General features: G+C 37.8%; 1 protein-coding gene across 1 annotated transcript; it reads left to right on the top strand.

Moving 5' to 3' along the window:
• The first annotated feature begins 208 nt into the window (after positions 1-208).
• Positions 209-1,886, top strand: LOC147433703 (uncharacterized). The gene has a single exon (XM_086490337.1). It carries the CDS (start codon positions 1,118-1,120, stop codon positions 1,589-1,591), a length of 474 nt encoding a protein of 157 aa, XP_086346463.1. The 5' UTR covers positions 209-1,117; the 3' UTR covers positions 1,592-1,886.
• Positions 1,887-13,082: the final 11,196 nt, after the last annotated feature.

Genomic DNA, 13,082 nt, shown 5'->3' with positions numbered 1-13,082 from the left:
ATATCCCCAATATTTTGTCATAAATTCCAAAATGCCCTTCAAATTTTCCAAAATTCTCAAAATACCCCCGGTTGTGAAATTTAATTTCTCCAAAGATTAATAGCGTTTCATAAAAGATTCATTGCTTATCAATAGAAGATGCTAAATCCAAAATTTGAGTTGATAATGTAGGCTTTGGAGATGAATTGCTTTATCTTTAGACATAATTGCCTTTTTTCGCTAGGTAATTTGTGACAAATCACATGCTAAGCAGGCAAAGCAGATCTCAATTGTCAAAAAGGAGTAAAGATGAAAAAATCTTGAAAAATCCAATCAAAATAGATACAAGGGTATTTTGGGAATTTTTAAAATTTGAAGGGTATTTTAGGAATTTCCACAAATTAGAGGGGTATTTTGGTAATCATCCCGGAATTTACAGAACCGCATCCAACGGCGATTGTCGTTGATCCCCCCCCCCCAAGATTCGTCCGTGTAAGATAACGGGGGCTTGACTTATAAATTCTGGATAAGAGTTTGAACTTTGGGCCCTTACGCAAGATCTATTAAATTGGAGACGCGAAGTTTGAACGCGGATTTGGTGTTTAGTCCGAAACGTGCACGGAGGTGACGGGGGGTGTACGAGAGAGAGAGAGAGAGCGAGAGAGAGAGAGTGCCGTACCACAAATTTAGAAAGCCAGGAAGAAAAATCGGCTCCTCTCCTATATACATATTACAACTATACAATGTACATACACCTTCTCCTCCAAAATTCCACGGAAAAACGATTTTGGGTCGGTCTCTCTGCAGCTCTCTCTCTCTCTCTCTCTCTCTCTCACACACACACACACACACACACACACGAGCTCTCTTTCATCATACTTTATTGCCTTGAATGCACCCTATTCTCTCTTCCCTGCCCAGAGGGCTGCTCATACTGGAGTTTTCGTTGATCATTCATTCGGTCTCTTAACCCTGGTCGCTAATTACGCACTAATCCCCGGTCGCTTACAGGTTAATCGCGTGCTTTAAGCGCTAATCACACACTTCAACCGCCGAGGCCCCATTTGATTGTGCTTCATTCCGCCATGCCCGTCAACATTCCCCCCACCATCAATCTGATGTAAAACCTCACAGTATTATGGAGCGGCACCTTGCCTGGCTCCTGGCGCTAATCATCGTCCTGACCACATGGTTTGCCTTGCTCTGCTACGGAGCCACAGTGAAGAAAAAGGCGAGCGCACAACATCGCAATACAGGCTCGCAATCGCACGACCAGACATCCACTAACTCGTCGAATGAGCAATTGAATGGTGCGACAGAGCCGTGCTCATGCAATCAAACTGATGAGCTTAACGGATGCAGGCAAACGAGTTGTGATGAGCAATCGGCTAGTGGGGTGGGCTCGGATGATGCGGTGGGAGAGATGCGTATAATTTCCATAGACGAAGCGGTGGCAGAGATCCGTATTTCCATAGACGAAGCAGTTGCGGTCGCCCTCGCCCAAGTACAAGGTTCTTGTTCGCCAACCGAAGACAGACTGCCGGCGTTCACAAAATGTGCAAATCAGCAGCGAAGCTCAGATGCAGAGCAAGTGGGCAAATACAGAATGTGAAGAGGGACGAAGTAGAACTCGATCACGGTGGCCGCCGGCGGTGTGAAGAAGTTTGAGGAGGTTCTACTGTCATCAATGGCGCCAGCTCAAGTTGAGCTGCTGCACATTCATTGTATTGTTGTTGGGCCTCGCCCCGCCCCTTAATCTTGCAAGGAAGGGTTTTACTATTCAACAACCATGAAGCCCCAAAAGTCATGTACAAAAAATACACAGATAAGTTCATTCAAAACTCACCTTTTCATGTGGCACACGTATAGCCCTTGAAATGTCCCCTTTAAGAGTTTGTTGCTGTGTACGTGGCTTTTCATATGTCAAAGCATGAACTGTACGTGGCTCTTTGCCATTGAAAAGGTAGCCGTTGGCCTTTCCAAGTCTTGTTGACTTTCTTGAAAAATATATATATATATATCTTGTAGCTCCTTACTCGATATTTATTCACATGCATTGCACACGCTCCCTGTACTACTGCGACACCGCATGACCAACGACAAGCCATTCACGCGTCGCCCATCAACCATCCATCGTTGTTGATCCGCGTCGTCATCTGCATGTAATCCAACACTACCCAACCCACATGGCACATTGACATGATTAGAAAATGAAGCCAATCTAGGTGTCACCCTTTCAACCATTTAGGGTTTTACATAGTAGCATATATTTTATATGCTAGGTGGCATAGATCATAGGAAACTTCTAAACCTTAGTAATGGATAGAAATAGCATGCCCTCATAATCGTGCCACCCTACTCACTTTGATAGTTACATATTAGCACTACTATTTGTCAACGATTTTAGGTATGTGCCAACGATTTTAGGAAAATCGTTTATAAACGGAACCAACAACGATTTTGCCTCTGCAATCGAAGAAAATGAAGGGAAAGCTAAACACGCAATGGAGGAGGGCACACTCACAGATGGTCTGTAGGCAGCCAAGAAAGACAAGGGCGATGAGCAGGTGAGCGAGGAGGCGTAAATGTTGGCAGCTCTTGCTAAGTTTTTGGCTTTATGAAAGAAGCCTTAGAGAAGTGTTGGGATAGGGATACTTTCAATGTTTTCACTGATGATTGAGACGTATCTTAAATGTTATTTTGGTTTTAAAGTATTAAATGGATATTTTCATTTCACTTACTCACATGGCTTGACTTCTCTTGCATTCTGTTCTTTTACAATGATAAAGTCAAGCTTCACCTTGCATAATTCTAGTAAGTTCTATACATACATACATACACACACACACAATATAATTAAGTAAATGTTTAATATATGTTAATGAATTCTTTTTATTATATATATAAATTTATTTATTTATTTATTTATATATATACACACACATATATATATATTTTTTAATGAGAAAACCATGGTAAAGAGAAGAAAAACCGGTGCAATGATGTCAAAACTTTGTTCAAAAATCCTACAAATTTCAAAAAAATTGATAGTATTTTTGGTTTGCTTCTTTGCCAAGAGAACACTCGATCGCTTAATAAGAGACATTCCCAAACAGTGCTTCACCTTATATAGTTCTAGTTAAACTCAACCTAATAATTTTATCACTTTCTTATTGTTTTAGAAAGCCATCGTGACCCTTTCACTTGTTTTTAATGTAAAGTGTGCACTCGAAATCACGATCTGCTCATGTGTTGGTTGGCTAGTATAGACCCTGTAGATCGTCCAGGAAGGTGGTGGAAGCTTGAAACCTGCTCATACTTTGCGCATTTTCCAGCAAATCAAGGCTACTGTAGGAAATCTGCGTATATTTTGAGTAGTTTAATATCAAACCTACCAATATTTACCAGTGAGTATGTCACCACGATTTTAGTATGTCACCACAATTTTGGAAGTGAAATTTTTAATGTGAATCTAGAAAGATGCTCTTTGAATCTTTGTGAATAAAAGTAAAAGGAGAAGAAACGACGGAGGCAGCTACTAGTGGACGAGGAGGATTGGAGGCCTAGGAGCAATCGACAAACATAAAAAATCCCATGGCAAAAAAACTCAGAGCTTTGGAAATTGAAAGACCAAGCAAGAAATGTTAATTAGAATACCCTTGGCACTGAGTAACAACATGTATTTAATGAGAGACAATGAGGGGATCAACAGCCTCGAGCGGCATCCTGAGCCGAATTAAACTTGGGTAGCGCAAAAATCAAGGTAGTACGGAGACATTGCCACCCCCCACGATCGATTTGAGATTTGATCGTAGACCTCATGTCCAGATTTTGCGTTGCGTGGGATAGCCACTTCACTCGCATGCGCATCGTGTACCCTCCTCTATTTTTATGATGTTATATTGTGAGCCAATGTGCGTTTCCCGGGCTTTTGGGTTTAATTCGTGTTCGAGTTTAGTTTTAGACACGACACATTTTGCCCAATTTCTATGCATAGACTTTTGGGTCGTAGATCCCATATTTCTCTTTGTGAGTTTACCTAAGGTTATAGAGTCATAGGTCCTATTTCTGGGCTGAGAGTGATTCATAATATGGTAACCATATCTTAAAAAAATTAAAATCCTTGACCTAAGACAAAGGTACGTTGCTAAACAAATTGGATCTCTTTAGGGTCATGCTCATTGCAACGAAGTCATTGGTTTGTAAAGGGACTGAAGTTGGTTTTGAAGTTTGTCTTAGAAAATGAGTATATACTAAGAATGAGTCGTTAGTCAAGGGTTGGAAGTCTACCGGGTATATGAAGATCCTTGAAGTCTTGCATTTCACACCATCATAGGGTTTACTTGATGTATATTGTTTGTCACTATACAATATGAGATCTACAATCTTTAATTGGGTGGAAATAGTATATATATTTAATCTATTTAATCGAATGTATTAGGGGGCTACTTATCATCGATACCATGCCTAAGTTTATTATTTTTTATTGCATGTGAAAATAATTGAGCAAATAATAAAATTTACCACCATTAAATATAGACAACGTGATTTTTACAAATGTGTCTTATTGTTTACAAATTGCACATTGTGTCAAAGTAATCCTCAAGTGTGTAATTGCATTGAAAATTTTATAGGCTTGTTTTATGCATAACTGTCAGATAGAGTGCATTGCGTACTATGCAAGATTGTTGGTGCATGAGATTGAAATCATATGTATTGATGTTTTTATTTTTATTTTGCAATTAATTATTATCGTTACCATGTCTGAAGATTTTGGAGTTGATTATTCTTTGTTACATGTGAACAAATGGAGTAAACAATAAAATTTGCCACCACTAAATAAAGATATTGTACTTTTACCAAATGTGTAAATTTGATTGCTTTCTTAATGAAGTTTTTAGTTGTAATATATATTGAAAAGTAGATTTTTTTTTTCTTACAATTGAATATGTACTACTTATGTATTTAGTTATAATTGCAATCAATGGACGAGAATGTCGGCACAAGAAATACGCTCGGGAAAGAAAAAAAAAAGCGCCCGACAAAGAGTGGGAGTTTGCTCATAACATATGCGATCGATATATGGGGTGTCAACGTAAACTATGCTTCACCACAAAATCAAGCGGGGCTCCACGTATTAGGGACCAATAGCTTTACAAAGAATTGTTGCAAATGCACACATCCTCTGGGATTGCATTTACAAATTGTTTGAGAGATGAGCTCGTGAAGAGGGGTGGTAAGAGACATTGAGTATGGATGCATACCAAGAGCAATGAGAGTTGAATACCAATCATAACAATCTTGTGATAACACCAACAAACACTACAGAACAACATGCAGGTGGAGACACAATACCAAACAATATTTCTTTTAAGCGCCACATCGAGGTTGGGTTTGGGCAAATGCTACAAAGATCATTGCACCAAACCTTTTAAACACAGATGCTAGAAGAGAAACAAAATGTGCTTGCAAAAGAAATATTCGTTGTGAGTGCATTAGTCATGGTTGACAACCATCATTGAAAACATGCATGGAAGAAAATCGGTGAATACGGTCTAGTGTTCAAAGAAGACCATTGATCAATATTGTGTTGGTTTGTCACTATTTACAGTTCTAGTGCTATTAAAAGTGGTAAATATATTGTTGAGGTCTTGATCAGTGCAATTAAAAAAAAGGTGTTGAACATGTCATTCAAGTAGTCATGGATAATGCAAAGAACTGTAAAAAGAACTAGTAACATAATAAAAAGGTTCTTTTCACACATTTACACCAATACAACAATATCAGGATTGATTATAGACAGATGGTCCAAATAAAAAACCTAGATAACAAATCATTTACAACAGAAGATGATAATTTTCAAGTGTTTAAATCGGATTCAATGAGCGGCCATTGAACATGATTAGGATCTGTCGTTGAATGCTCTTTGAAAAATAGGAAAATGTTTGAAGCATTTCTTTTGGCTTCACGCTCTTTGAACTTCATCCATGTGTCCATAATAGCTTTCAGGGTCTCGTGGTCAGGATTGTGACAAAAAACGTCATATGGGAAGTATACTCTCCTAGCTGCACTTCAAAAATCTATCAGCATCCCGTACAAAAAACCTAGTGCACATATATCGTTCGTCTTTGTGTATGCATACAAACACTGTGGATCATATATTTCTAGAGTAATCCATGGACACTTTGAGAGCTCATGTTCTCCTGCTTCATTTGCCTCCAAAATTGCAAACAAAGATTGAGCTGCATTATATACATAATTATTGGGCACCTGCTTGGCTGGGGTTCTGAGCATCCTGTTCCAATCAATAATGCTGATACAAGGTTTATTTAATGGATGAAAAATAGCATTACACTATAAGGATGCAGATTGCAATTTACTATGTCAGCAGAGTGAGTGGCCGCGACATCGTCAATCAAAGCATGCAAAATGGTCGGCATGTGCTCAATCACTGCTCTTAGACGTGCATGATCTATCTTCGATAGTTGTTAATTTGCAACTGGAAACTTCTTCTAGCCATACTAGAGCTCTATTGGAGTTTGTGTATACAACACCAAAATGCACCTTGCGAGAGTAGTACTTAGCACATCATGTCTCCCAATGAGCCCCCATTATAGTATGGGAAGAGAGTGATCCACAGGGTATTTGTAGTGAAGCCAATGCATGCCCTGATCTATTTGGAAGCTATCAAAATTTGCTTATGTCCCTCTCTTGTAGCATTTTTCTACGTAATTGATATGCTTTGGAAAGAAGGATATGCTTTTAATAAAATATAAGGTACATATACCAATAAAGTCTGCTCCAATCCTGGCACCTTCTACCAAGGATTTGTGGGGAATGCCTATTAGATGCGCACACTTTGCATTCAATGTTGTGCGCAAAAATGACCTGGTGTCGTTGGAATCTGATCGGCCACCGATGGCTCCATGCACAACTTGCACCATCTTGATTCTCTTGGGCAAAGTGAGTTGATCCTAGACTTTCACTCCCTACATCTTTACCTTCTGCTCCTCCCATTGTTTGTCCCATAGCTCAGTGGAAGGAAGTTCTTCTTTCAGGTCTGTACAACATATCTTCATATTACTAAGCATCGTTGTGATTTTATAATGGGGGTCAAATTCTCTGATTCTTGTTGGCATAAGTAACTCATAGTGGCCTTCTCCACACAGTTTGCGCTTTGTATTCTCCCAGATAGTGCTTATGAAATCTTCAATAAAAATGAAACTCTAATTTATCTACTGGATTTTGGCATCTGCACACAATGAAATTGCATGTATGCACTCCTTGTGAATGGCGCTCACGATGACTTCCCTTTGTTTGAGCACCACTTTTGCACTGGTGAATAAAAAAATGATTTAAATATAACTATATAAACAATCAACACCAACAATTAACAATGTGATATGAGATACTTTGACAAAAACAATCAACATAAACGTTTATAGACATTATGAGAATTTGTATACGAAATATGCTTCACAACTACGCTACCGACCAAGTATTTTGTGTACATAATACTTTAAAAAACACTATATATATGCACATATAGTTTATATGGCATTCATAAAGCTGGATCAACAATCTGAACATCGTATTTATGCATAAACACATGCTTCTAATAAACAACACACATTAGCCGCGTTATCGACCAAGTGTCGTTTGAATCTAAAGAGTAAAAATAGTTTAAATATGAGCATCATATGGTCGCATTACCGATCGATTCCCATATGTTTCTTTTGCATGGGGAAGGGAACTTGACTCATAATAATGATACTATTATTACTATGTTATTGACGTAGTATCCATGATGAGCCAATACTTACCACAAGGACAACATATTCCCCGCGTAATCGAGGTGATGTCCTTGTGGTAAGCACTATTCCGTAGAATGGCTAACGCACACACCTAAATTGTGTGGTAAAGTACCCCATTATTGTCATACAATACGACACAAGACAGGCTACCACGCAACACAAACACACGAGTCCTGTGGTTGGGTACTTTGCTACTGCCGTGCATTGTAACACAGAGCACACTCCCACGCAATCCTCTCACTCCCTCTCTCTTCTTGATGTACATGCAAAAATTTTCATTGTCTTCGTCTCTCTCTCTCTCTCTCTCTCTCTCTCTCTCTATATATATATATATATATATATATATATATATATATATATATATATATATAGATATATATCTATACACACACACACACACACACTAACCCGCAGGTTCGTGTAGCCCACCTTTTTATTAAGTTGCGGGTCTGTCGGGCTTTCACCTTTTTTCGGTGGGCCCATCGGTTTTTTTCTTTTTTTTTTTGTGGGCTTGTCGGGGGAAAGTTTAAACCTGATGGGCTTTTTGTGGACACTAGGTTAACAGGTCATCCTAAACCAGCTTAACTGTGATAATGTAAACTACAATTATATAAATATGACAATAACACTTAGTAATCACATAAGATTTTATGTGATTACGTATATATTAAATTATATATATATATATATATATATACACGCACACACACACATACACTAACCCGCAGGTTTGTGTAGCCCACCTTTTTATTAAGTTGTGGGTCTGCCGGGCTTTCACCTTTTTTCGATGGGCCCATTGGTTTTTTCTTTTTTTTTGTGGGCCTGTCGGGGGAAAGTTTAAACCTGATGGGCTTTTTGTGGACACTAGGTTAACAGGGCATCCTAAACCAGCTTAATTGTGATCATGTAAACTCCAATTATATAAATATGACAATAACACTTAGTAATCACATAAGATTTTACATGATTACGTATATATTAAATCCTTGTCAATGACTCCTTATGCTAGGCAGCTCTAAAGAGTGCTTGTGTGAACCTACATTGGAAGAGAATCTTACAACTTTTGATGGATCGTAAACCCCCTTTAGAAGGGTGTTGTAGCGTTCTATATTTGGGGTTGCCTTAGAGCATACTTTCAAGGAATACCCTCAACGACTCCTTACGCTTCTTAAAGCTAGTTTGTTTCTGCTTTGCTTTTCGATAAAGTGTTGATTCATCTGATTTCATAATTGGTGTTCAAAGTTGGTTATGCTTATCCTTAGGGTGCACTACTGAAAAAGATTCTTATATAATGTGTGTTTAGACTTGATTTATAAATTTCTCATTTAGATATCTTTTGGCTTTCTATGCCAATACAAGATTTTAAAAAGAATTCATTATGCCATACAGTTGGCTTTTTATTTCAATAAAAGGTTTTTCGGATGACTCCTTATATTATTGCATTTCTATTGACTTCTTTCAAAATTAAATTCTTTTACATGTTAGTCACATGGTACATTGCCACGATTGGAAAATAAGACCAGTCTAGGTACCACCCTTTCAATCAAGTAGGGTTTCACATTGTAGGATAGTAAAGAAAAGTTCTAAATCTTAGTTATGGATATAAGTAGCATGTCAATGTCATTTTGTAGGAGTGTGTTCTTGAAAAACCTTTATCTCAAACATACCCATATTATTTTGAGCCAATTTCTAATCAGAAATTTTGCAAATTAAACTATATTTTTTGGCTATATTTACACTATTTTCTTACAAAAGCCAAGAAAAATTTTTCCTTTTCACTCTCCTCTCAAGGGAATGTCTTGAATTTGTAACTCGCTAAAGGCTAATCTAAGACACATTTTTCCTAATGTATAGTAGCAACTAGGTTCCATTGCACCACCTTAGAGCATACCCTTATCAACAGTTTATGTGAGGCAACTCTTAAGAGTGTTAGTGCAGGCCTTCATTGGGAAGAAACAATCTTACAATCTTCATGCTTTTTATTTTGCTTATGCTTCTTAAAACAAGTTTGTTTTGGATTTGTTTTTGACAAAATGTTGGCTCATTTGATAATTGGTGTTCAAAGCTTGTCACACCTATCCTCAAGGCTGAACTGCTGAACAGATTCTTTAATGTGGGTTCAAACTTGATTTAGAAAATTCTCTTTTAAATGTGTTATAGTTTCCTATTCCAATAAAATATTCTAAAAGGAATTGTCACCAATTCTACTTTGATGATTTTATCTCTCTAAAATTGATCGTCCTAAAGAGAGAAAATAAAAGAGTGGAAGGACCAAAATTATGAAGATGGTGGTAAGGTGAGTCTCAAAGCCTTCGGGTATCAAAAGGGTGAAGCAACCTTCAAAAGTGCAAATGCAATAAGTTTAAGATGCATCTCAAGACCTTAGGGTGCCAAAAGGATGATGCAACCTTTAAAATTGCCAATGGAATACTTTCTAGAATCAAGTGTGCTTTTACAGGAATAAAATAAAAAAACAATAGGTCTTGAATGACTCCAAAAGTGTGTAAGAATACCTGCTAAAAGAGAATTGTGAGCTAGTTTGAACATGGCTTGAGGACCCCTAATTATCCATGCACACACACCTCTTAAGGAGAAGGTCAAGGAATCCATAGCCACACACCTCATGAGCTCTCACTAGAAGTGGTCTCAATAAATGAGTCTGAGAACCCTAATTTCATTTGCACATTGCTACTCTATTTGCAACCTAGGTACGCTAATTGAAATATTCTTTATAGGTTGGAACTCTCATTGAGCCTATAATTAGTACAATGTCTTGAAATAAATCGAGAAATTACAATACACGGCTACTTTGGAAAAATGAAAAATGTGTAGCTCCAATCTTTACTACTTCTTTTCATGTTTTCTTGATGTGTAGTCGCTAGGCTTGGACCTTTAGCAGCTTGTGTTAACTGACGTCGGCTCAATGAACATTCCCTCCTTCCAATTTTAGTGCCGGTCCTCGGGCACTACTGAGAAGTGTTCGTGGGAGGCTGGAAGGTTGTTGATTGGTTGTCAAGGAGCTATATTGTCTTCATTTTTAAATGAATCCATTGATGAGGTTCATTGCATTGTAGCATCTTGAATGTCCAAACTTGTCTCTGACCTGAGAGATGATGTCGCATTGTCCATTGTAGCAGCATAATGGCAAGGTTGGCATATACAAGAGACCTGAATGACCAAAGGAAAAACCCCTGTGGGAAAAAAGTTCCTTTGGGATATGCACATTATTGGAGTACTTATTAGCATGGAAAATATTAATTAAGTACTGAAGGATTATTTGTTGACGGATATAGAAATAAGAGAGCACAAATATAAGGGTAGCAATATGGAAAGTTGATTTGTCTGTTGTAGTACACTTAAGGTGCATAGGTGAAAGCAAAAAAGAGTGTCTAATGCATATGTCCAATGATGGGACATCCTATATGTGTACACAGAAATACATAGAAAACAATATGTTGTGCAAGAAATAATTCGAAGGGGTTCTTCAAAAACAAGGGGTAGCTATAAAAGCATATGTCGTGGCTTTACAATTTGGCACCCCTTTAAAAAGGGTTTTTGTTATTGAGGAAACATACTCTCATACTACTATGCATTGTGCGAGAGTGTTGGACTCTACGTCACTCCACCATGATTAAGCTAATAGACTTCGACTCTTATGCTCATCTCTACTAGCCTGAGCGACATGATTTAGATATATTAGCTTGAGCGTTAACCTAATAACTATGAATCTTAGCACAAAGTTTATTAAGAGTTGAAGCTTTGGGACTAATGCTTTGCTCATTTTACAGCTCAGCAACCCAACTCTGTCTATGTCAAAGAGTGTTCTCAGCTTTGCACCCTGGCAACTTAACTTTTTACATTCTTATGCTTACTAGAAACATATCTTCAAGTAAAAGTAATCTTGAATCCTCAAAAAGTGGATTATTGAAGGACCAAGTTGGCATTGAAGGTTTATTTTTCCATACCTGTTTTAACAGCTTGAATCTGCATTCATGTTGAACTGGGTGTCCTTATTTGATTGTGAAGACTCCATTGTCCGTTTGATTTTGCAGTTAGGCCTATTGTAAGGAGCCTTTGATGTTGTTATAGGACTTTATTGGCAGTCAATATCTAATTTCTAACTAGGAGCATTAGAAGACTTAGGAATCCAAATCCTTCTATTACCTTTACATCTTCTTTGTTGACTTTGTTTGGCGTAAGGTCTTGTTGAGCTCTTGAGATCTTCATACAACTTATCTATAAGTGCAATTGTTCTTCGTTGAATGGTAGCCAAATCTTTGTATAGCCTATGTAAGACCTATGTGCAAGAAGAAGATTCTTTGGAATATATTTCTACCTTCTATCTTCTTGCTAATAGTGGCAAGCTTGAAGAGAATTCGGTGTTGTCCTTTTGTACTTTCACGTATTAGGTATCTTTGAATATTGGCGAGGTTGATACCCATTTGTCCTTCTTCCTTGGGAGGGTCTCGACTGCATTTCATATGTCGTGATGAGGCCGGGATCTTCGGTTTTGGTACCCATATGTGGCTATTACATCGGTAGCACTCTTGTTCTTCTAGACTGTATTGTGATGCTATCCATCCCATGTGTTTATCTTTTCGTGTTGATCTTCTGTCTTCAATCCACATTGGATCACTAACTTTCACTAGACTTCTCGGGACAAACACTTGCTTGAATTTATTTTTCTCTTGAGTTGATAAACCTTTTCTCTTTTGGGTGGCTCCCTAGAGGTTTTATTTAGCTCTGCAAATGACTTGGAGTTTCTAAAGTTTGACTTGCTTGAAGGAGATGATTTATGAGGGTTCTTTGATATAGAGGCATAAGATGTCACATCTTTCACGCACAACAGTGTAGGTCCACTTTAGCTTTACCTTTTCTTGTACAATGAGTCGGTGATTCTTGTGACATTTGGAGCTTTGAATCTAGCATTAGAGACACCTGTAGCTTTTGCTTACTACAACTTGGAAAAGAGAGTAATGACATTGTATCTTCTTTGTATGCTTTGTGTTGGTCTAACCACCACTTGATGACATCTATAGGTTTTTTTTTGAAAGATTTACTTGAGACTTTACCTTCTCTTCATGATTTTAGATGCTAAGAGTAGCAACCATTTCTCCTTAACTTGTAGCCATTCATAGGATTTCTTTGTTGTCCTACTTACATGGAGTGATCTCTAGTATTCTATGGATACTATCTGAAACCATATTTCACTTTGCTTCTTTATCCAATAGAGAATTGCATCAGACACTTGATCCATTTGCACTGTTGAGGACTATAGCTACCCTCGTT

The sequence above is a fragment of the Adiantum capillus-veneris genome, chromosome 19 (assembly GCF_014529385.1).
Source record: "Adiantum capillus-veneris isolate H3 chromosome 19, ASM1452938v2, whole genome shotgun sequence".
Taxonomy (NCBI): Eukaryota; Viridiplantae; Streptophyta; class Polypodiopsida; order Polypodiales; family Pteridaceae; genus Adiantum; species Adiantum capillus-veneris.
Note: the sequence above shows the minus strand (reverse complement) of the source record. Positions and strands in the feature narration are given on the sequence as shown.

Excerpts from the sequence above, each read along its gene's own strand:
- LOC147433703 (XM_086490337.1), top strand. The coding sequence starts at position 1,118 with ATGGAGCGGCACCTTGCCTGGCTCCTGGCGCTAATCATCGTCCTGACC.